Raw genomic sequence first — 25,674 nt, forward strand, 5'->3', positions numbered from 1 at the left:
CCTAGCACGCACCTGTTCTATTCGAAGGCAGGGGGTCTGTGCCGTGACGAGAATCCAGATACAAGCAGGCTCGAATCCCGATCAAGGGAGGATGGAACAGTGGTGGCTTCTGAAGGACCTTTGCCGCAAGCAAGGTGCAAACATAGCACGCAATAGTTCGCGAAGCAGAAATGATACTGGTTAACTGTTAATATCGTGCGTTAGCAATAGATTTTAGGGAGAGAGCGCAAGACCGTTGTAGTTTTCTGTGACCCCGATATATGATGCATTTCATTTTAAAGAACGTCTTTTTCCATCGATTGAGTCGGTTTCAGTGCGTGTATGAGATGCGTTTACCTTATCGAGATCGACCGCTTTACGTATTCGTTTCATCAGTTTATGTCGAGCCATCGGAAGCCACCTTGTAATTACCGGTTTAAACCAGTCGTAATAGTGGCTGATTGTTAACCCTTTGCGATCGCTGAAACGAAAACAGATTCCGAAATGTTTACAGGTGCTCATTTCATCGGGACGAGTTCCACTTGAAAATCACTACATCGTAGCCTGTATCAATGGTGGGTCATTCGTGTTTCTGAACTATTGTCAGAATATACTCTTCAAGATAATAATTGCTTTAGCATTTATGCCTCTACATGCTGTCCCAATCAATGAATTAAATCAATTAAAAATGCCGAGGGCGGCGTGGGTAAAGATTTGTCTCCGGAGAGTTAAACGCTATTTGCCACCGAACTTCCAGACTCTAATTAGTCCAAACATCTAGCCGTTGTTTTCAGGTAAGATCGTCTGGTATTCGAATTAGAATCAAGTAGTTCGGAGGACTAGGTCGTCGAAATCAAATCGTTGTTCGACTTATTAAGTAGAAATAAACTAAAACGACTCACTTTGACGGCAGGCGTTCTCTGAATTTCATGAATTCTTGCAAGGCCAGATATAACTCGAACAGTTGCGATTGTGATTGTTGCAGGTGCGGACAATCGAGTTCGGAATCTTCGATAGCAGCCGTAGAAACGTGCACTTTATCCAGTTCCTTGTTCATATCGAGCCCCAGCTATAGAACAGAAACCCCGAAATTCGATGTAGGATATCAATAGCATTTCATCGATATAACAACCATTTAAAAACTCCACTGTTTATAAATCAGAGAATCCAGATTTCTTTGATACGGTTTAAACTAACTAAACAATAATTTTAGTTTTGGCACTGTCAAAGATTATTCTATAATCATAGATATAGATGTTCCAATGACATAAAGTAAACACCAGTCTATGGCCCTGGGGCCCGTGTTCACAGAATGACTTGGTATTTCAAATCGTTCTATGAAATTGGTATCCAGTTTCATAGGCTTTAATTCTAGTCTAGAGCCTGGTCTAATTGAAAATAAATAAGCAATCTATGAAATGACGTTTCATAGCGAAATTATGATCTTAAGGCTATTCGTTGTACATCAGTTCATCAGGGACCCGGAAATAATTCCGGTCATTTATCAATTCATTTTAAATCACTTATTTGTAGTTGAATCAGTTTCACCATCAATTTGTCAAAGTGGGCTTTTCAATATGAAAATTCAATATTCAATTTCTTGTAAACCGCATTTCAGGATAATTCATTTCAAATCGCGCCCACGTATCTTAAACAAACGACATTTTTTTCTTATCAGTTAGATTAGCTTCCGGGTTTGATATCAAATTTCCGGCATCAGCAAATTAAAACAAAAATGAAAAACAGAAACAAAGAACACATCAAATTGGAGTCAGAGCAAAAAGGAGAAGCACGCGAGAGGCAGTTAACACGGAAGTAAAACATCAATATAGCCGCCATTTTGTCACCTGCGGTTGAGGAATAACGAAGAATTTCATATATAAGTTAGTAATTTTTTTAGATTCCATGTTACGTCATTAATATAACAAGGTAACGCATTAAAAAACTGGACGATAAATGGACAATACACATCCAATAAGTGCTAATTGCATTGGTTCCTATTTTTTCTAGATTCTAAAAATATTATAGTTGCTAATGGTTGAAGTATACATATGCACATGTCTATATAAACGTGTGTGAAATGTGCGTCACCTAAATAATACCTTGGAGTAATCATTTTCGAATGATTACTCCAAGATAAGACTAACACATCGGCTATGTCCTGAGAATGTCTACTGATTGCGCGTGGTGGTTGGTGGAGGGAGCGCTGTATAATGGATGCATCTTGCGATGGCTAAGGTCGACTTGCGACTGCTAACGACGCGACGCAATCGATAGGATAGCGACTAGTGGTCGCAAATGGCCATCAGAGATGGGATGATCGCTGGAGGGCGCATCGAAAGGGTGACCTTTAAGTATAAATTCTGGCACACTGACGTAGGTTTGATTCTATGGATACAGTAGTAAAAATGGGCCGATAAAATGTCATATTCCGGACAAACTATTTCTCCTCTATATAGAATAAATCATCATATATATGTATGTGAATATATTACCCACCGCTATGAAGCGCTATGAAGAGTGCAGCGAAGGAGAAATATTTTTGTCAGAAATACATTTTGAAGGCGCTACCACGAATCAGCTACCATGCATCGCATGCAATTCTATTTCAAATCATGAGGTATATACAGCGCCCCCTGACGAGCTAACAATATTCTAGAAATAACTCCAAATAAATTACTACCTTTTTATTGTTCTGTTGTTGGGACACAAGGGATTTAAAGTATATTTGAATACAGTATATCAATATGTCAATTCTGCTGTTTAACAGAGGTTAATGAATTTGATGTTTATTTTTTTGACAAAATGCGAAGCAAATGATGAAAATTTGAGAGGTCAACCGTCAATGCAAGGAGGTCCATGGAAAATGAAAATAGATAACATGCATGACGTATGCAAATGCGGTCGAGTACATCATCATAACATGCAACAGACGTCACTGTACATACCGCGGCATAGTCAGTAACTACTTATCAAACTTCTGTTTACGCCCTGGGCCCATAAAAAAATTAACTGTCTGCCTTTGGCCGCCCCTCAGATGATCTGATGTCTTTACCCAGCACCCCTCGAACACTCAACTATCCGAACCCTGTGTCCCTCAGGCAATCTACTGTCTGTAGCCATCTACCAACCAAATCAGTATTGTCATCCTCAATCACCATGTCTACCATTTCTATTTGTAGATGGTTTACCGATTTTTAATTGAAGCCGATAATAAGGACAATCAGATCTTCCGGAATTAAATAGTTATGATTTTAGATGGGCGCAGGACAAAGACAGACAGCAGATCGATGCTCACATAAGGAGTCTAAAATTCGAACAAAGCCACGAACGGTGTCGTCTGTTGTTCTTGTTAGGACGATAATTTATACTCGGGGAGATTCTATGAAATAAATGAATATTAGTAGAGATGCTTGGTTAATAATAATGATAATATCTGACAGAGGGAAAGACTATGAAAAAACAAAAACAAGAATACCTCGTCAGCGACGGCCTTTTTCACATCTGTTGTGAGCTGGCAAAACAACGAACCAAAAAACTTAACATAAAACACTCAAAAACACGTAAATATGAATACATTGCTCATTCTTTTGGTGTCAAATATCTGTGGATAGTCGAATCTCATTTCTATCGTCGATAGGGTACCGACATCGCTACTGCGGCAAGTGAGGAACCGATAGGCTCGCTAGCGGCTACCCAAAAATCTACCGCAGGGCCACGCCATCTGGTGTGCCGGTTATTCATAAGAGGAAGCTAATTCTTCAATTACGTAGTACATTTCACGTCCGACAGATATACAACACCAGATGTTAAATGATTATTACGAATATCATAAAATATGTAAAAAGTTTCAATAATCATAAAATAGGTCGAGTTCCCGACCATGAATAACAGCGAGGGGATTGTATGCGAATAATCCATACTCGATAGATCGATAGATGATATTGAATTGAAAAAAATACATATCGATTTTGAAGACGCTGTGTACGAATTGTGATCGATAAAAAACAAGGCGATAGTTAAGAAATAAGACCTCGCGCGTCAGAGACAGCTTCCGATTCATCTTCGTTTTGGAAAATTCCGGCGCAAATTAATTTCCGGTACGAATACCGCGCGCGACATTCTGATCGTTTTATCGCTCAACGGTGCTGTTGCTAGCTCTGGCAAGCGAGCACGATAGAAGGTGTAGATACATAGCAGTAGCGTGTGTAGAATTTTCGAGAGGGGAAATTCGAAGAGACGAATCCTTGAAATAATAATAAAACGGAGGGGGGAGGTACGCATGACAGAACCCAGGCTGGGATTTCATATATAATTGATACTGAAAATACAAGAAAAGAAGTTCGGATGCGATTTTTTCTCTATGCGAGTATAAGTAGATAAAGCTATCATCATAGCGACAGGACGCTTTTTAGAATGAGTTTTCGTCGGATTCCCGAGGATTTTAGGAGTGTTGTCTGGTGCAATAGGGTAGGCAAATCATCGCTTTTGAAAAATAGGTCCCTTCCTTTGTTTAAAAGATATGAATAGGCTTGGTGAGGAACTTTATTTGTTTTGTGGGTCTGACTGGGATTGGATTAAGATATTTACCATGTTCTCCAGTTGTCTATACGTCAGCGTAAAATATTTCACTGAAATCACCCTGAAAACAAAGGAATCGAAATAAAACGGGGTCCAGTTCCACAGTTCTAAGTAAAAATTTTTACCCTGAGTTAACTCATTGAAAACGAACTAATTTTAACTCAGAGTTAACTCTAACTCACAACTGTGGAACTGGACCCTCAGGATAATATTGGCCAGTGATAGCTGATCATTGTAACTGTGGTACACGTATTCATCCGTCGGTTTTCGAACTTACTGGTCCCAGATCAGAAAATGACAGTGGGTAGGTCCCCGTTAATACACAATTCCCTTGTAAGATGTGAATAAGTGGATAATTCCACGATGAATCCAGAATGAAAATGACTCTGGAACCAGTTGCTCAAGAGTAGGTTAGAGTTAACCCGAGTGTGTAGTGACGATTAAAAGTTAATCGTTACTACGGTATTTTTATTTGCGGTTTATCTTTAACCAGATTTTGAGCAGCCGGTGAATGCAATTAGATTATAGCCGAAACGCTGAGGAAATATGTTCACAACTTACACGGAACATTTCAATATTTGTCTGAATTTATTGTGGGATTTTCCACGTAGAGGTAGAGGGTCTATTGCCACTTACGATTCGATGATTTTATCGTGGTACTGCAAGCCTTTCTGTATATCTGTGTTCAACATATTCACAAGTTCGGTCAAACACTGCAGCACATCGTCTTCATTCTAAAATGCGATGATTGACGTTTATGAATGATTGTTATTGCCGGACACGACGACTAAATCTTAACTCTGAACTATTCTGAGTACAGATCCGGGAAATTTCTTCGTTTCTCACATCATTCCAATAAATAAGGAATGAAATATTTCAATTTACTCCCTTCGATTTCAAAACGTCCTTGATCAGAAACAAACTATCTTCTCGTTTTGAAAATGTTTTCCTCAATAGATCCGTACTCAAAAAGGTTTAAAAAAGCCGAAAATAAGTATATTTCGTTTAGAAAATTGTGCCTACCTTCGTATTCGGTTTAGAAACTGCGGCTATTCTCTTGTACCATTCATGATTGCCACGCTATTTCAAAAAAGAATGTCGCGTTAATGTCTCGAAAATTCAAATCGTTGGAGCCCAAAATTCCGATAGAGAAAGTAGCCCAGTAGACTCAGTAGCCCAGCTGTAGGTGAAAAAGCACAGGGCTTTGAAACTCTTATAATTTGCCATGAAATGTGGCTGAATCAAAACAAATGCCTCTGAAGATAAAATCATAAACAGACTTGCCTTCGACGAATGCTCATTAGATATACGAAATTAAATTGTTCGATCAATCAGTAAAGCGGGATCGTTTGCATTACTGGATGAAAACAACTGCTTACTAATTGCACCCATCCCTTTTCTGAATTTCCTAACGAAGGCTACCGCCTACCTTTAAAACTGTGGTTATTTCGTGGCAGATATCTTTGGCGAACGGGCAACATTTGTAGAATACTTCCATTCTGTGCAGCAGGGAAACACATCTAAAAAGCACGAATAACGATGGCTTCATTTCATACCGTGGCATAGTTTATAGGATCAATCTTAAAACATCAGTAAAATGAGGACGAATAACGGTGGAACGTACTTGAGCATGTTTTGCAGACGAATTTGAGCCGTCATATTGGCAGCTGGAAAAACGTCTCGAATTTTCGCCAATAATCCCAGACAGTATTCGATGAACATATTGAACGAATCGGCCAGAGATTCAGACTGAAAAATAATCACTTCGTTGAACCTCATAGCATCGACGTAGAAAACTACAAAATACTTCAACAGGACCCAGAACGTCATGAAAAAGTTAATCCAAGCACGCTCGCGTTTTCAGGCCAACTTCTAGCAAATCCTAACTCAACTCATATATATCAATAGAATAGAAGAAACTCGACAAGGCTTGAAGCGGCTTACTTTGTCTTATCAGATATCAAGAAACTCCAGAAGAAACAAGTTTTTTGTCGAGTCAAATATCAAACCGTTGCACGTATAGCAATCTCAATAAAGATAATGCCTTAATTCGCAAATAGAAAAATTAATTTAGAAATTCTATATCATGTGGGAGAATAGTGCTGGATTATGGATTTAGGTTTTTGGGAAATTATGGATGAGATAAGGTGAAATGCATGGTTTGGTGGTAACATTACTCCGTGGTAACATTACTCCGTGGTAACATTACTCCAATCTGCTTATCCGTGGAGACACATGGCATTAAAATTTATACCGATATTTGATAAAAATGAAACAATTATCTACTCAGTGGGATTCGAACTCGATAGATTTTTTTAACGATGTATCGAGTTGAACTTCGTATGAAAAGGTTGAAGACGACGGGGTTGTCAAACTGGCTCGACACGACGATCACGCATACAGTTCATAAAGCGACTGCCACGCGAGAAATTCGCCGCGGAAATTGTCTTCAATCAGTGGATTGATCAATTGTTACCTCGTCTCGCGAAAGACCACCTGGTGCCCAGACTACGTCCAGTTCTTCCAGTAATCGCAGCAACACTTCGTAGTCGAACGGGTGCTCCATGTGCTTTCTACTGTACGCCATCCACCGACTATACGTCATGGAAGAAAAACATTAAAAAAAGAAATCTCCCGTCAGAGCAGGCGAAAGAAGCGGTTTCTGCAGTGATCATCGCGATAGTATATTCTGAGGGATTAGAACGTAATTCCACCGTAAAATGATAATATGCAAATCTCGCGTGTAAGACGATCTTTCCCCTACAATGTTTGGTCGGTTCTGGATACATCGATCTTGTCTTCGACGATGAAACGCGCTTTTTCTCTGTTTTAGTAATTATTAATTGAATTTCATCGATAGAGGTCTCATGAGACGAGATGATAGTTCACATGCCATGTTTACTTATTCGTACCGGGCTAACTTCTCAAGAGCATTCTTCGCTAATATCAGCGTACCCGGCGATCGTGCATTCTAATTGCGGCATACGATGAACCGTCAGGTGTCGCTAGTGTGCAGTAAGACATCAACTACTGCAACTTATCGGTCAACTTACTGGTAAATTTCATATTGCAGCGTATAACAACCCACTTGGCGGTCAAACACACTCAATTATTCGTGTAATTATTAGGGATTTACTTGAAAATTTGATTCAAAATTTTGATTCCAACCATTAGGCGATGTTATTTGTCTTGAATATAGTTAGCACTAATGACACTTGTTTGGCCGCGGATAACGGGAAATTACGTGATCGTCGAATGACATGCGCGACATCTATGACTGATTAACATTTCAACCATAGCTTGAGTGTTTCTACTAAACTTACCATACTGCCTGCTGTATCTCAGTTATATCTCCCTGTATAGCATGTTGATGCAATATCGTCAATGGCGCCTGGGGCAGGCCACCGGTCCATTTGTATGACGGTTCCTGTCAAAAATGATAATCAACTTATCGAAGAGGTTTTGTAGGCCATATTGGTCTCTTGCCCTACAGTCAACATATTTTTCCGTAAGATTTTCGTAATGTAGGTCATTATTTTTTTCGACTAGTTTCTTTTCTATTCGAATTTTACAGTTCACTTCTTGAAATTCAATACATTAACATAGTATTTTTGACGTACGTAGTTGATGCTGGTATTTGATAATCTAACTAGATGAAAAGTCAAAGATACTAAACATCGACGACGCTAAGATCGTTTCTTGAACAGACTACAAATTAATCACAACTGGTAACCGTTTGGCGGACCAATTTGCATGAGTTTTACTGACCAATGTAAGTGGTCCCGTAAATCGAGCCGCAGGGTCAAGTTTCAAAATTGATAAATCAATTATGAGTAATTTACAATTAGTCCGTATGGCTCACCGATTGTCCGAAAGGAATTTCTACAAGCTTCATCTCCAATACTAAAAGGCGTTTTAAATCTTAAGACAGTTCTTACGTCATAAGGTTATTGTGCCAAGATTGACATAGACATAAAAACGGGCTTCTCAATTCTTAGCATTGTCTCTTGAACAGGGTCGTAGTTTTTGCAGTTTTTTTTATTACCTTTCCCTTTCTTTACATTGACGTAAGTTGCGTGCGCTATTTTTGAAAAAGAATTTCATTCCCCTTTGTGTGTTTGTGTGTGATGTTTGAACATAAGAAAATAATCTATATCCTCCAATGAACCGACCTCAAAATAGATGATATTTGTTGATGCCATTGTAGGTAGTTTATTGTTTTCAGCGTGGTTTCACGTGAAAGTAGTCACGTCGTTTGATCTCGTTTCATTACTACATCCAGGGTTTAGGGTTGAATAGCGCCGCGAGCGAAGGGCACGAAACGCGCGCGCACAATTCGATAATCAATTTTCGAACGCAGATCAAACTGAAACCGATCGATATTCGCGGACGAAATACAAATAAATTTGTCTCGTACGTGAAAGTTTGATGATAAAAGCCGTTTGTCTGAAGCCGACTTTACGTGCAGTATGTAATTGAATCACTCAGCGCCTACAGATAGACGCACAATACGAGAACGATTCGATTCGGTGTCATACAATCATAAGGCAACTTAAGTCAAAAGTATTGTTTTGTCTTGTGTGGTTTCTGTAAAAATATTCAATGAAAATATATAATCATAATCATACGTACGCTGAACTGTCGGAGCTCGTGTTCGAGGAAAATGCCCATCAGATCCTGGTGTTGACGGAAATCGGTCCAGTTGTCCTCCTCCGGGATACCCCTGTCCTCCCGCGTCCCTAAAGCGAGTCTCAGTCGTATCTGTCCTTCAACTGATGACAGCGATGACCTTCCTTCAAGGTCGTACCATTTATCGATTCCAGTCGATGGAATGTCCTTTAGAAATAGGTGAAATAACTTTATTTTACAATAGGCTTGATATGGATCAACAAGAAGGAACCTTGAACATAGATGGGGTACGATGAAAAGTTAGGATTTTGCAAGGGGTAAGCGATGATACGCCAGGTGTCACTACTGCTTGCTTGTTTACCGCACTTCAATTTCCCCTACGTTTTGATCGAAACCGACCCTACTTTTAATGGAAGCGATGAATTCTACATAGACCAAGAAGATAGAAAAATCCAACCTTTATACGTATTTGGTGGGTCGCAAGGTGATATTTGAATTTGGGAGTTCAGAGAATTCAGTTGCAAGTTAATTGGAAATTAACTCATTTCGACTACTCGCCATGATATTATGTGGTGATTGACGAAACCCCGACCAATATCCCCATACATCCAACTTGTGAGCGACCAGTTTAAGAAGCGATAGGGCCTCCTAACTTGCACGCGAGTTTCGCACAAGGCTAAAGGCACCAGAATTTCATTAGATTAAGATCGAGAATATATATTCGCGAGATGTGTCAGTCGAATTCTACTTTCTTCACAGTTCAACGATACTTGAAATGTGTCGAATGATTTAAACAAAATTGATTTATATTTCACCGTCGCCGTCGACTGGTATGCGTTTATTGTGACATTTGCAATTTTCCACATCGCATGAAACATGGTCTCTGGTGGATGACTTGCGTCCAATCTTTGATCGTTAATCAAGGCCATATCTAATCATATTCCGCAGTTTGAAAGGACCGAAATCTCAGTCGCGCGTCGACGTTTAAGAAATCTAATAATCATTTGAATGATATATAAGTCGATAAGTCAACACCGGGTAATATGAACTTAATATGTAATCTTTCTGAAATTACCTGTAATTACGATTGGAATTATATTTTCTGCGCTTGCATACGTCATTGTTTGTATGATAGGTTCGTCTCACGAGGAAAATACAGAGATAAACTGATTTTGAGACGTTTATTGAAAGGCTATTTATACATGTATGAATACATGTATATGTAACAATATACTCGACTGGTCAATGCCAGTATTCAGAGTTGATGAGCAACGGCCATAGTTGATGATTTAACAATTCATTTTCACTGATATCAAAACTTCGAATCTTGCTAAACCATCAACAGTGGGTTCATGAACCACAAACCAACAAGGCAGAAAGTGCTGTAATCCTTGCTTTGCGGTTATATTTCTTAAGATTTTTTATATATTCTATGACCGGATGGCCAAAACGATGCCTGGTGGATAAAGAGGACCTACTTACGTCTAATCTAAGATTTACGCAACCGAGAAAGTCGTCAACATTTCCGGAGCTACTCGTTCTGGCGGACTGGGCGATTTGCTTGAAAACTCGGCCCAGACCTTTGAACCCTTGGATTTCGTTCAGTTTGCTCGCCGCGTCGAAAACGGACGTCTCGTCGTCGTGATCCCTAGAAAAACGAGACAATAATCGAGTTGGGAAACTGGGGATAATCCATTATAAATTGTCAGTCGCTGTTAGGGTGCTTCTAGGGTACTTTTGTCCCTTTATCGTTGGGTTGCTTTTCTCTTTTTTAAAAACAATTTGTGATGCGTGTTTAACTAAGTTTCCCTGTGATAGATTTTGACAATTTTGGCAAAATTCTAACTAAGGTAAATCGCTAAAACAAAAACCGAACTTCCCGGGGATTAGAATATCATTGGAATTGTTTGTTCGCTTCACATAGCGCTCCCATAATATTTGGGGTTAAAACGTTACATCAAATCTTAAGTAAATACAGGCCATTGCGGTGTCATATTCTGAAATCATCTCTTATGTTAAAAGCCTCCTTATATATTAATTACATTCAGGATTGTACTGATTGTTACCAGCATGCTAGCTCTACGGATTTGTCACCGCTCAGAGGTAGCTGCTTACATTCCTTTCCCGACTCCTTTTTTCCTTTTTCTTCTAAATGTTGCAGGTTCTCTCGAATATTACTAATAATATTAACACCTCAGGTTTTTGGGTGGCCACACTTCCGTGTGTTCATAGTACAGTTCTTTCTGCTCTAGAAAATTTAGCCTCCTATTTTCTTCAACAAAACCATAACTTCTAGTCTATGCTTCTGCTCCCCCGAACATAAACCTAACGCTTATACATTCCTGTTTCTTCGTTCCTCAAATCCCCGAGCTAATAACCGAACGGCCGAGCTTTACAATACTCGTAGATATCTAAAATACGTCTGTGACTCGTGTGACATAACCCTCAAGCTTTTATTTCATTAGAAATTGGGACCAGGTGCCGATGAAGTTGTAGTAATAAAAGATGCTGTTTTTATGTCTAATTAGAGGCAGTAAGGCGCACGGCTGTAAGGCAGTGCGGCATAATGTAGTTTGTGACCCTGAACTGGAACTAACGAATCATTCATCGACCTGTGCTAATGACACGAGAATAAAATTCATCAGCGCCTGTTCGTAAACTAGTCGGTTAATTAGATGCTTAGTTTTCACAGCAGTGTTTGTACTGAATTACCGCGTTACTTTTCCGTACTAGAAAGCCGCCACGACCCGCAGGAATATATTATACCATTCACACATCGGATTACTCTTTCATCTTCGAGTGAAATGAAATGGCCATCCCACATTGCTGGTACCTTCCCCTCCGCAGAGGGGCGAACCTGATGACATTTGACGAAATGTTAAACCGTTCGGTCTCAGTTTTGCTGAGAAAGTTATCAAAAAGTAGATGCAGCAAAAATATGCGAATTCCAAACTTAAAGTTAGATGGAAATGATGACAACTGTCTTGATTTATACGTCATATTTCTACGGAGGACCATCAATACAACTCTACTGCGGCAATTGCTGATCCACCAGTTGCGTAGCACCCCTAAAACTCAGGCATATGGGCGCTTTCTGTGTGACATCACACCGAAGATAAATGTCAGAATCGACGGTTGAAATTGAAATTTAGTAAAATATTATTGTTCAGTAGTTTAATCTATGCAAGCCTACGTCAGATGTGAGCTAAAATAAATCAAACTACTGCACGTGTTCTAGAATCGTTTTCGAGAAAGTCTGAGTGATCCATAAGTGAAATCTTATGATGAAAGTGTTCGGCTAACCACACCCAACTTTTTATCTATAACCAACACGTACTACATGAATGTTGCTCTATTTATATACAATTCATTTATGTGTTATAAACGCTCTCGAATTTCGCTTCACTGATCGTTTTGAACTAAGAAAAAATACGCGTAGACTCACCAAATATCTAAATGCAACCTATCGGTCATGTGATCGTCCAAATCGCTGAAAGAAAGAAGACAATCATAAAGACGTAATCTACATAAGGTGAACGCAGATGTGAAACACGAAAGGCTATGGTATTTCGTTCATTCGCGGGGAGAGGAAAACTAGACTAAATTTTAATTATCTTTATTTCAAGCCTCGCGGTTACTTGCGTGAAGTTCAAATGATGACGCGTATATACGCGTGACGTCATCGAAGTGTCATACGTCATTAAATAATGACGTCATCGATACTTGGCGTTCTTTTACACAGCCCAAGTGGAGAAAATGTACAGGATTTGTGCAAAGTCCTCGACCCGTCTCAGCTACGGGCATGGCGATATCCATTCCGGCCGTATGCATAAAGTATCGTTATTTTGATATCAAGGGGCCAGTGTTGGAGACTGGTCCCGTAGGCTAACTCTGCTGAAATTGAATTGAGTTGACCCTCCATGATACTAAGAAACTACAAATTATGATACCGGCTCCATGGGTAAACTTAATAATAATTCATTGCCAATTTAGTGAACCCCCAAGTTGAAGGTAACATCAGTCTACATAAAACCTTGTCAAGAAATTTACTGATTCGATGCCCTATTATCGTTTAAGGTAAGATTACCTTAGTCTATCATCTCAGGTTAGGGAAGGTTAGACAGCGGCGAAATGAATAAGCCTATTAGTAACCGCTAAAGACCCCTCAATCTGTGCTCTGTTATCTTCGCGCGCCGTTCCATTTCACGAGTCATTAGTTTATATCATGTTACCATCGAAAACCCGGATTTCAAAGAGCCGATTGCTGTGAATAATTGATTCATTCGTTTGAAACGAAACGGATGATTCCATTTTAAATACCAGGGGAAATGATAGTCGTTCGGTAAAAACCGCCTCTGCGAACCATCCTCGATTCCCTTTGAACGAATCTCGAGACGTTTGAAACCAAAAGGGGAAAATTACTCTACGAATGTAAATACTATTGAAGACTTCGATTTCGTTGTTGTATTAATGAATAATCACTCATCTCAGATATCCTTCGTATTTCCATTCACGGCATCATATCGTTTTTTTGCCGTCGACGTCGCGAGCTAAGATACCGAATAAAGGGATTATTAGAAGAACGGAGGAAATTTGATAGCGGTTCGTGAGGTTTGGGTGGGGGTGGGGGCGGGGGCGGATATACGTGGCTTCCTAAATTGTTCACATTTCACAAAAAATTGACGCGCGTGAGATTGGAGTAAAGCGAACTGTTCGCTCTAAAACTCTATGCATACTATGCATTCATTATTATTTTCTTCATCAATTCATGCCTTTCCATTTTGTCATGTCGTGTAATTTTCAGGTGTCTGACCAGCCGTTTTCGATACAGCCTGCATGTGTCTTATAATGGCTCTGTCCCGGCTCCTGTCAGTTGTATGATTATCTAATTAACATATTTGTAATTAATGAATTTTGTCATTGACGTACGAAAACAAATTTTGTACGTATTCACGCTGACAAATGGATTTCACTATATTTCAATGTTCGTGGGGTCATTTATGAAGTAGATCGCATCCATGGAGAAGGAGGGGTCAATAATTTGGCCACTTCTCCACGTGTGTTACATAATTGAGTTGGAATTTGTCTGAAATCAAATTAACCAGCGCAGTTTGAGGTAATGAGCTCAATATGAAATTAAACTCTTGACCCAGAGAGAGACAATATAACATCATTTTGAAACCCGAACGTCAATCATAATCTCGTTGCATGAAGGTGAATTGGGTGTTTAAAGTCACAACTGGGAGATGGTGGAATGGAACCCCAACGAAGTTCCCCAACGTACGGAATTATCAACAGCAGTCGTGGAGCCCCTTTGAACAATGTAATCACTTGCGTTTCAAAAATTACGATATCCATTCATTACCCAAAAAACAATATACAAAAATGCGCTCTGAAATACTTACAATCTGAATTTCTCATTCCAGTTTGGATTCAGAGTTTCTGTGACTACAGATGTTGAACGGATGTATCGGGCTGGCAGAATGTCGCGTACGGCCGTGTGTTTCTCCTTTTTGCGTTTGATACTTTGGGAAAACTTTTTCAGGGCGCTGCTTCGTTTCTCTTTCAGTTTGTGCAGGGGTTCCTCGTCGGATGAGAAGCCGCTCTCGCTGTGAGTGCGGTCCATATCGCGCCGGTTTCCGGGCATGATACCCAACATACAATAAGGGTCGCTGAAACCTACACGATTTTAAAAGACGTTTGAAAATGTATTCGAAACCTCGGCATTAGTAAAGAAATCCCACAAAAAGAAAAATAAGTCCAAAAAGTTTCGTTGAGCTGAATTTCATTCGATATCTTGATAGTCATCTTCAGGATTACTCCATATTAGGATAAAGTCGGAACTTCGATTAAAATATTCATAGCTTAAGGAAACTTTTCAGACATGTTTTCAATTATATCGCAGGATTTCCGTTTGTATATTATCTCCACAACATGGAGAGAGTGTTTCATCGACTGATCTGTTAAGCTAGGGGCACACAACGGTATTGTTTCACCCTTGTAAAGTTCGCGTGTTTGCGTCCAATTCATCACATCGAACGCGTTCGATATTTTCGGCCGAAAAATGTCGCATTATCTGCTCGCATTTCATGAACCGATCGTTCACATCATTGAAATCACATGATCTTAAAATGGCGGCAAATTATTTCATGATCGATGACGATCGCTGCGTATGCGCTACGTGGGCTCGCGATCAGGCGCATGAACTCGATTCAATCGGGCAGAAAAAGCTCCCGTTTGTCAACGCTTTATTCTGATAGACAAATAACCCATGGCGTTTCCCGCGCGGAAACAATGATTTTCAGGATTTTTCTTTTCTAATTTCTAGGTTAAAAATTATGGTAAAACTAACCGTTGGCATCTTTAGCTTCTAAATCACGAGCTTCGATGACAGTTGCATTCAAAACTACAAGAGGCGCCTGCAAGGAGAAATGAAACTACTAAGCGTATGAAAAAAACATGGCCGACGGCCGTGAAATTGTTTCAAAGGAATATTTTTTAGAGTCTATTAGGTGCACATTCCGTATCGATTTTTATAGAGTTGAGTTCACGTCCCGGGGATGGGGGGGGGGGAGGGGCGGTTCGTTGTTTATGAACGTGCGTTATACTTAAGACATAAAATCATTTAAAAGGAATGAGAAGAATACGCTTTTCAAACGAAATTAAAGAGTGGATCAAAACGTATTTGCACCAAGCTGAGTGTTATATATATATATATATATATAAGTCGAGATATACGTATAGCTCATAAGACGTCGGGCTTAGGTTTCATATAAATTAAGCCGTCAGAAGGTTGGCCGGTGAGGATAATTCTAAAGTCGATGTTTCTGTGGATAGAATTAGCGATTCTATCCATAATTCCGATGAAAATTCGTCGACTACATCGATCGATACGTCGAATATAATTCGACGATGTACATTGTTCCGCATAGTGTATGGGATCGCGGTATATTTGCGACGAACAATGAGATGCGAACAAGAGAATATGATCAGTTCACGTGATAGATATCGATCTATAAGAACACATTCAACAGGTCGCAACCAGGGCCCGTTTTGCTTCAGATTTCGTTCAAGTTCCATCACGACAGACGACGCTCTGAAACAGGCCCTGGATTAGGTTGTAGGGCCTACATGATTCCGACATACGCGTTCCGTTTCAGAATATGTCAAATTCATTGGCGGACGCTTTAGCATTGGAAATGTTATTACAATTTTGATTTTTTGGTTTGCTATCTAATTCAGTTTATCTAAACTCGAGACGGCACTTCGTATCAGAGAAGAAGGTAGGGCGGAAAGAAGTTAAGGAATTACCTAGAATCATTGAAATTCGAGTAGCCTACCGGTCAACTTGGTAAACCTCACAAGTTAGACTAATACGTGTTATGAGATAAATTTCGCAAACGCTTTCAAAGAACCGCTAACTCGAGTAAGACTGATTCTATATAACCACATTTATGCCATATAATTTGATCCGGTTATGGGCTCAACGTTAGCTGGAAAAATGCAAAATCAATCCCCCGACCTTTTACCTTTTCCTCGCTAGCTTTGGCTAGCAGCCTGGCGTGGTCTTCCGGTGACACGCCGAACGCCTCCTGCGCGTACAAATACAAATCCTGTATAAACGGCAAATGACTTCCGCTTGTCGTTCCGATCTTATGTTTAATCGTATACAACACTTCGATATAAAGCAACTCAAACTACAACCAATCAGAAAAGGAATCATGTATTCAAACAGTATTTTTTCAGTCGATTTAGAATTCGTCGATCGTTTAGTTTGACTGGAGTAATTGCTGTACCTCTTTCCTCTGTAGTTGGTGTATTTTCGATTTGTTGACGAATTGAGATTCCGAGGGCGGTGGCTTTTCAGACTCTTTCTCGTTCTAAGGTACAAAAAATGTTAAAATGAAAATACAATGATGTCCAGTTTGCTCAGTGGCTATTAGTCGGAATGATTTAATAGTCGAGTTGATGAACAAAATAGTTCATTGCACCATCTTTCAACTCGTTTTGAAGTACAGCGACCGTACTCTTTCGCTAAGTCCAGACAGACTGATATTCGGTTTCACCTATGGCGAATTTTGGATTTAGCGGCGGGAACTAATAACCAAGCGCACTATAGTTCGAAACGCATTTCACAGTGCGGGCCATCTTGGAACTAAGTCCGAGCTATAGCGACCGAACTCAATTGCGCGCTTCGCTATTTCCCGACTTAAAGAGTTCCGACTAACATTCGGTTTCACTTAGTTCAAAAAATGTCGACTGACAACCAAACCGACGTTCGCCTATCGGTTCGCCGACGTTCGCCTAAATAGTCGATAAATCGCGATATCCGAAGTTCGTAGACGCGATCTAACTAACGACTCTCTCGCGCGAACCCTTTCAGTCATACGCTGAGGTTAAATCTCAATAATCTGTAGGAACATTAATAGATGTTAATGCGCTACCAATCTATTCTTACGCAAGTGTAACTGATGTGTATATAGCTTATCACGAATGTAACGATGTGTTGATTGATTTTTTTTTGTTTTTTTTTAAATATGGCCGTAATGGAGAAGATTGATGCCTTAACGTATATCCGATGGCTTCATTAATGGACGCACGATCGTATGGACTTGCTCGCTTAAAGCTAATACTAAGCCAGAATTTATTCATTCATAACGACCGTCTCTGTGTACACGTTATAGACTGCAGATCCCGCGGCATCGTAAGACGGCACGGCGACCATCGTCTTATAGGTGAATCGAGCCACGTCTTGAATCGTGAGTACCGAACAATGTCTTGAATAAATGGCGCCTGCAGACGAGTGGAAACCTGACTGAACAACACGTATGTCATGCGTGTCAAAGTTATCGAGTTGTACTTGAAAGCAGCAATGCAGGGCACTCCGGGGCACTCCACGGCAAGTATTATACAATACCAGACGTGTTCACGTTCGCAAACTTTTCATAAAGACACGGAACAAGACGGGTTTTGTAAAGATGTTTTTTTGTAATCTCTGATAAGAGATTCTGCGCTGACGTTAAACGTTCACAAACGTCAATATAAAGATGGATAAAATGATCTTCAACATTATGGTTATAGTTATTTCCAAAATCTAGATGTATTGAATTGGACAGCTAACAAAATCAACCCCGATCAGGCTGCTTGGAAGATTGTTTGAATGAACCGGAACCAAAATTTCGAATTGTTATTATGTTATAACGTAGGGCCATGTTAATTTTGGCGTTTATTTTAATTTAATATATTTCATTTATTTTGATTATCCCTTTTAAGAGGTTGTGCACTACGTAATCAATATATCGGGGCTAGACTGGTTGCCGGTCAATTGAATTCAATTATTGATATATTCAAATCCAAACTTTATTGATCCCGAATATCATAAAATGTATATTATTATTATTATTTATTGTTATATACATTATATTATTTATTGCCGACAATATATGTTATTCTCTAAGGTATCGATAAACTTTCAAGTTAGTTTCCATGTTTTAATTGACATATTCGGTTGCACTTGAGTTTAGTCGCATATAGTCGAGTAACATCTACGACCGAAGTTCACCTAGTGGACGACTGACCGAAACGCTCGTCGCCGCAAAATAAACAGTTTTATTTCACGTTTTTCGTTCATTTGTATTTCAACCATTAACTACGAGAGAAATGACGTTCGTTCTGTGTCAGTGTTTCCGGCAAATGCAACACGCGGTGAAAGTGCCGCCCATCATGGATGCAAGAACGCAATCAGCAATTCCTTCCGGGTTTTATATATTTCTTAAAATAGTACAATACCGTAAGAGAAAATACGGCAAGATCTATGATAATAAAATGTTTTGTCACAGTAAATTATAACAAATTTTCGAGCGTTTTGTGGTGATAGGATATCAAATGACAACGCGAACACGTAGAACAAGGAATGAGATACTGCCCGAATAAGCAATCATTCTCGCGGAAACCTTAGTCCTGATTTGATTTGTGTCCATTGGCAAATCCTTATGAGTGGCTGCATATTTAACAACGAAGCCGATTCAGTGTGTGTACAGTGATTAATAGAGAATAGTTCTATCGGTGCCGATGGTCGAGAGAGGGAAACATATTCACTCCTGAGCGACTATAGTAGTTGCTCGGAAGCTGCTCTTCTATTGGGAGAGATGCCTGATACATGGTTAGAGTTAGAGTTAGAGAAGGGTGCTATCCTTTATAATTATGAAATTTGTTACAATTTCTTGTGGAGATAAACTATATTTCTGTATCGACCCATATAGAAATTAAACTGTTATCATTGTTCTTACCTCGGTTGCCGTTCGAAGTCGGCGATTTTCCTGTTTCCATGATAAGGCCGTGAAGCTTTCGAAGAAACTGCCATCGGACTCTTGAACCCTGCAAAAAGTGATGATATATTGATACATGAATGATGGAATGATCGATTTACAAAACCAATAAGTGATCATTTATTTAATCAAGGTGTCATTGGAATTTGAAATTGCCGAAAGTAAACGCCTCGATCCCGGAGCTGCCCCTGTGACCAGCCCATCTTGTGACCCGGCCCAGCCTAGAAACACCCTGTGATCCGGCTGGTCTTGTGACTTCGGTGCAATACGCCAATAGACGCCAGACTCTCGAGTATTTTGTCATCGTTTATCTGACCGATAACTTCCCAAGTATAATAACAATCATGAGGGTTTCTGCGAACGCAGCAGAAACCCTAGAAATTAGAGTAGTGAAGGGGATTTAGAAACTGAAACTATCTCGCAAATCGTTTATCGTGTTTGACCGCCAATAAGTGTTTATCACGCGAAAAAAACCATGAACAGAACGCGCGTTGTTTGTGCCTTGATTTCAGAAACAGTAGAAATAGATGGTTAGTAGTTTTTATACAGGGTTTCACCAACTGCAGTTATAGACAGCTAACGATTCGAGACGTGAGACAGCGATGTCGAGTTAAACGAATTTCGATGTACGCAGATTATGATTTTCATGCCTATGATCGACATCGTTTGTTACTTACGACGAAACAGCCTTAAGTGTGATGAAAACATACAGCGAGTCACGATCCGGAGACCATTAAAATTGTTTCTATTTTCGTAAACGATGTCATTTGATTTGGCATCAAATTTCTATTACATATCTTATTCTAATATACATGTTTACTTTATTCTATTGTATTTCTACATATATATATATATATACATATATATATATATATATATATATATATATATATATATATATATATATATATATATATATATATATATATATATATATATATATATATATATATATATATATATATATATATATATATATATATATATATATATATACAAGAATATATCTACTTAACCCAAACTTGGGTTAAAAAAGGTTTTCTGATCTGATTTCGATGTAAGTGGCCCACAAATTTTATCGAAACTATCGAACGGGATCCTGGTGCATTTTAGGACGAGAAGAGGTAAGGAAGCGGTTCCTGTCGTTGGTTCGTTCGTTAGTTCGTCCATCCGTCCGTTCGTTTACTATAGGTACACACAAATAATGCAAATAATGGCGACAAAAAAAAGTTTGCAATCTTGTCGGATAATCGGGGTATTCCGAAATACCATGCTTTTCGTAACCGAGGGTTTGAGCTGAAGAGGGATCGCCAAATGAAATTGTATAAGTGATAATTGAATCCTTGTCGAATAACAAGTTTAGAAATGGATTTCGGCTGAAATGATTAAAACTGTTAATTGAAGCACGGCCTTATTATTATCAACTGTTGCCTTCGCGATAATTCCTGTTTAATGAAGAACCCCGACGAGCGATACGAGCGAGACACACAACAACATTTTGTGTGTGGGTTTTCAATATAAATAAACTGCGTAAATTCAGCAGAAACATCACGAGACGATTGCGATCACAGGAAAGTTTCAACCAAAAATCCATAGGCACATATATTTTCTTCAGTAAAATACTGGCCACGAGAGTAAAGGCCCATTCTAAACACGGAGCAACATTCGTACCTCGCGGTTAAACGATCACAGATATCGGAATGGAATTCAAATCGCTAATACCGATTCGACTAGGCCGGTTTCATAGACCAGTACCAACTTTAACCCCGAGTCCAGATGCACAGTTGTAAATTCAAAGACCGGTTGTATAGACCCAGTGAAGACTACAAGCCAAGGGTAATCTAAATTCAATTTCAAGTTATAATTGGGTCAAGATCTAGTCTGTTAAACTAGGCACATGATATAAGGATGCCGCTGGCGGTGGTCCAGTTCCTCCGGCTTCTGGTACACCAGGTACACGATACAATACACATAACAACTTCATCCATCAACTCAGTGTAGATGAAAGTAACCGATGATTTCTGTATTAATTTGCAACACGTCAATAGTATTTATTACGTGTCGCCGGAGACACGTTCGGTTCGTATCGACATGTCACATACTCAATACATCAGAACGTCTTGTTTTGCCATTGATCGGCAATGACAGACACACAGACAGACGCCGGGGTATAGGTTGTCAACAAGCGCGTGTTCGTCTCGTATATAACGATTGAAGGATTGTGACGGTGAGATTACGCCTAGGATCAAACCCGCATCTGGTACATACGAGGACAGCGAGTTAGCCAGTCTAGACCAAGTGGAACTAATAAATTTTTAGTTGAATTGAATTGAATAGTCCATTCGACCAGTGATTATAAAACTTCATGGTGTATTTGCGTGACCCTAACCGAAATTAGAGGGTAGAGCAGAGTTAAGCAGATACAGCATCAAGCTTAGAACCACTGGCCAAGTGGACCGACACTTCTTAACACGGACTGCAATGCAGCTTCATATTTCCCAGTAGGGATCCCTGTAAATGCGCTTATATTGACGAAAAAAAAAACATTTTGTAGGTTTCCACCTATCAACATGTGTTATCGAAATATTCCCAATAAACCGTCGATATTTCGTACGGTCTGGCCTGGCCACCATCGTACCTAGATCTAGATTCAACCCGAAAGTTCGACCGAAAAAGACTTTCCGTACTCGTTTGAATTCAACCGGTTATTGCAATATTCTCGTTCGACCTCCAAGGTTAAAATGAAACCGAATAGATTAGCGCAATCTGAGTTAATTTGAATGATGCGCGCGCGTGCCCCACGAGAGAACTGTACAGTCCCCGCGCCTCAATAGAATCGTCTTAATCAGCTCAATAAACAATCGTATGCAAACGAAATCGGGCCTTTGACGATTAAGACTCCTAAGGAGCGTCTCCACAAAATTAGCGTCGCTCGATACATGCAGGCCGCGGTTCTCTTTTGAATTCCTAATTAAATTTAAGTCGGTTTCGTTGTTGTCTTTGCCACGTGACGCAGTGACGTCTGCATGCCTCGAAGTGCGTTCGTGCGTCGACGACTTTATTTGAAAAGTCGATCAAGTCCTCTACAAGAGATAAGTTTTGTCTGTCTATTAGCGTTCCGATGTTTTGTTTACCCGCGTAGCGAAACAATCAACAAACAGAAACAAAACAACGGCTCCACCTATCGGCGTGAAAAGTGATAATTGTTTTTGATCAGCCACGTGATCCTCTCGTTGTCACTGATTGGCCATTGTATGGCTACTCTGACATCGTAAAGCGATCGATTTTCCATTTTGAAAACTAGTTTCAGTTGTGGCTTGAGAATTTTGCGTATTTATCTATGAAATGCGCAGATGAAATAAAAACGTTGTATTTATTAAATAAATAAGATATTGATGTACGAGACTACTCCCTAATTCACGAATTGATTTTCAGATATTTTTGGTATAATTTTGTTCCCGCGGGCTTTTTGATAATTTTAGTACCGTGATTGATATCGAACCCGAAATAATGATCAACTATATAATGGTGTGTGGTGAACTTCAAAAAAATAGTATAATCTATATAACCACACACGTGTGTGTGTGTGCGTGTGCGTGCGTGCGTGCAATCAAGGTCAAAAAGTAATTTCAGTTTTTGCAGTAATGCGAATTTGCAGTGGATTTTGCCCATATCGTCATTAGACTCGGTCGTCCCATCCTCCCTCTGCAGGGACTCGAACCTGATGGCATCTCTACACTCAGCCACGGCACGAACCCCTGCATCAGTAGACCGGGTGCGCAGGTACATGCGCAGCTTTCCGAACGAAAACTGGCGGCACCAATCAGATTGCTCGTTGTATAATCGTTGAGGCAAATTTCAAGGAAGAACTATAAATGGGAAAACCCGGGCTAAAATAAAACGGGATTTCTGATTGGCTAAAAATCACATCATCTGAACTGCGCATGTATCTGCGCACACGGTCGATTATGGCAAGGTTTCGTGCCGTGGCAATCTCGATGCCATCAGGTTCGAATCCCTGCCGGGGGAGGATGCGGTCGTCCTTGATAACCGTAACGTACCACCAAAGAAGGCTACACAGACAGCCTCTTCGTTTTGATATCAAGCGACCTTTGTGATGTTGTTATTAAAAGTACCACTTTGAATATATCTACGGCACCAACTGTACCGAGTAGCGGAATAAAAGCCGCGAAGTTTTACTATTCCTCACGGCCAAAGGTTTCAGGACTGATCAGAAGGGATTTCAGGACTGATCAGAAGGGAGTGTCCTATAAGATATAAGGCATAATAATGTACGTCATTTTCACATCCGTACTCTTTAAGTCAACTCCTGTATATAACAGCTGAAGCTAGCGGCACTGGGGAATCTCCGATTTCGTTTGGCAAAAATAATTAGTCACGCGCCTATAACGAAGGAGCGTCAACTCGACTAAATTTAAGCCGTTTTAATTGATAACCGAGCGTTTATCAATTTGCGAGCGCGTTTGAAATGTGATACGCGCTGGATTCATATACCGATGGGAACAACGTAAACACTGCTTGCGATATCAGCTACTGCGAAATCGGAACTGTTCACGCGACTAGAGAAGAATTGGATTTCATAAATTCGATGTTCGCCCTTCGAATCAGACATCCCCGTTAAACTGCACTGTTTCAAAAAGATTGTAAAAAGACTTTTTTTTTGGTTTGGTTCGAATTGTATCTACTTCACGATAAGGGATGATTATATAATCGAAGGTTGGCGAAAATTATTTACAAATGAAACACGGAATAAGAAAAGAAAAAAAATACAAGATTAAGAAGGCTTTCTTATGAGTGCCTAGCAAAAACCAAAAGGCCGCTACTGCAAGCAGCCAATGAGACAATGCTACTTCAATAACGGTAGCTTGCGGTTCTCTTGATAGTTTGGATGGTAATCTGCATTATAAAAAGCTTTTTGATAAACTCGATACTTATAAGATATGATGCTATAAGCCATTCTCGCAAAAAAAAACATCAGCCACCAGTCGGCGTATTTCACATTTTATGGAGCAGTCGCCAATTGCGAGAAAAAATTCGATGTTTTTGAGATGGAGAATGATGTTGACTAAGTCCACCAGAACACCTGCACGCGATCCGGGATCGATCGTGGGATCCGTAAACGACAGACAGTTACTTTCGATCTAACAGTCAGCAGGGTTTCCATCCCGGATTAACAATTCCCAAACGCAGATACAGAATTCGATTATTTGACCGTATACGCAGCAGGTAGGCATTTACGCGATTACATCATATCTCAAGGCCAAAGCGGCTTGTCACGTGATGAAAAAGGGGCGAAGGCCTGATGCTACAAGGTTGCGTGGGGCAGAACGCCCTAGAGCCAACCTAGCATGAAAACTAGGCTCCCTGTAGCCACTTCAGTCAAGGCTACTGAGTCTGTTGTTTGTCTTTGACAATTCATTAAATAATGTTTAACAGATTCTGCCGTTTTCGCCGAGATCGAAATTGACTTCGCTACGATCAACTCATCGCCGATACTACTCTTTGACTTGATGCTCCGTGTCGACGTCATTACCGTATCGAATTATCACTAACGGTTTCATTTATTCTAATTCTCACCCACCGAGAATCGGATCTGAGCATCGACAACTTTAAAATCGATTTTATTTCGACTTCTTTCGCAATTTTCAATTTACAGAACGGTTTGAAAATTTGTTAACCCGCACGTCTTTATGGTAATCTTGTTTTCACAGTATGTTTGATGAAACATGCAGTTGAAATTCTGTTAATGTGAATTTTAAGGGTTTTTTCATGTTTGTCGCTTTAAGCATAGCAAATACTATCTGCGAAACATTGCGGTACAAACTCTTGAACCGTAAACTCTTCTATGGCAATCGAGGATTCTACCTGTGGGAAGTGAGGATCTACTAGTAGTAGCGAGGTCGTACTTCATCTAAGCAAATAAATCACCAATTAATAGTCAAACGAACAGCGATAAATCAAATTAATTTGGAGGCTGAAAGTTGACTTTTAATGAACTACTAGAATTGACTGTTAGTCGCGCCATCTGGTGGAATAACCGGTTTTGCAGATCCCCGTTAGATAGGTCATCTTAGAATATGATATAATGCATTCCTTCAGCGATTTAAATTTCTTTGAAAATATCTTCACGATATCT

General features: G+C 39.8%; 1 protein-coding gene across 1 annotated transcript in view; it reads right to left on the minus strand.

Moving 5' to 3' along the window:
- Positions 1–25,674, minus strand: part of LOC141903120 (BAI1-associated protein 3-like) — a 69,282-nt gene that overhangs the window by 9,404 nt on the left and 34,204 nt on the right. The window contains exons 3-20 of the mRNA XM_074791094.1: positions 19,479–19,566; positions 16,986–17,069; positions 16,719–16,886; positions 15,542–15,608; positions 14,595–14,868; positions 12,635–12,679; positions 10,672–10,837; positions 9,193–9,396; positions 7,884–7,987; positions 7,037–7,154; positions 6,185–6,309; positions 5,990–6,080; positions 5,584–5,640; positions 5,197–5,294; positions 4,570–4,621; positions 3,458–3,493; positions 882–1,048; positions 337–460 (exon numbers count right to left, since the gene is read on the minus strand). Coding sequence (XP_074647195.1) covers positions 337–460; positions 882–1,048; positions 3,458–3,493; positions 4,570–4,621; positions 5,197–5,294; positions 5,584–5,640; positions 5,990–6,080; positions 6,185–6,309; positions 7,037–7,154; positions 7,884–7,987; positions 9,193–9,396; positions 10,672–10,837; positions 12,635–12,679; positions 14,595–14,868; positions 15,542–15,608; positions 16,719–16,886; positions 16,986–17,069; positions 19,479–19,566 — 2,068 coding nt within the window. The remainder of the gene's footprint in view (positions 1–336; positions 461–881; positions 1,049–3,457; positions 3,494–4,569; positions 4,622–5,196; positions 5,295–5,583; positions 5,641–5,989; positions 6,081–6,184; positions 6,310–7,036; positions 7,155–7,883; positions 7,988–9,192; positions 9,397–10,671; positions 10,838–12,634; positions 12,680–14,594; positions 14,869–15,541; positions 15,609–16,718; positions 16,887–16,985; positions 17,070–19,478; positions 19,567–25,674) is intronic.

The sequence above is a fragment of the Tubulanus polymorphus genome, chromosome 4, assembly GCF_964204645.1.
Source record: "Tubulanus polymorphus chromosome 4, tnTubPoly1.2, whole genome shotgun sequence".
Lineage (NCBI taxonomy): Eukaryota > Metazoa > Nemertea > Palaeonemertea > Tubulaniformes > Tubulanidae > Tubulanus > Tubulanus polymorphus.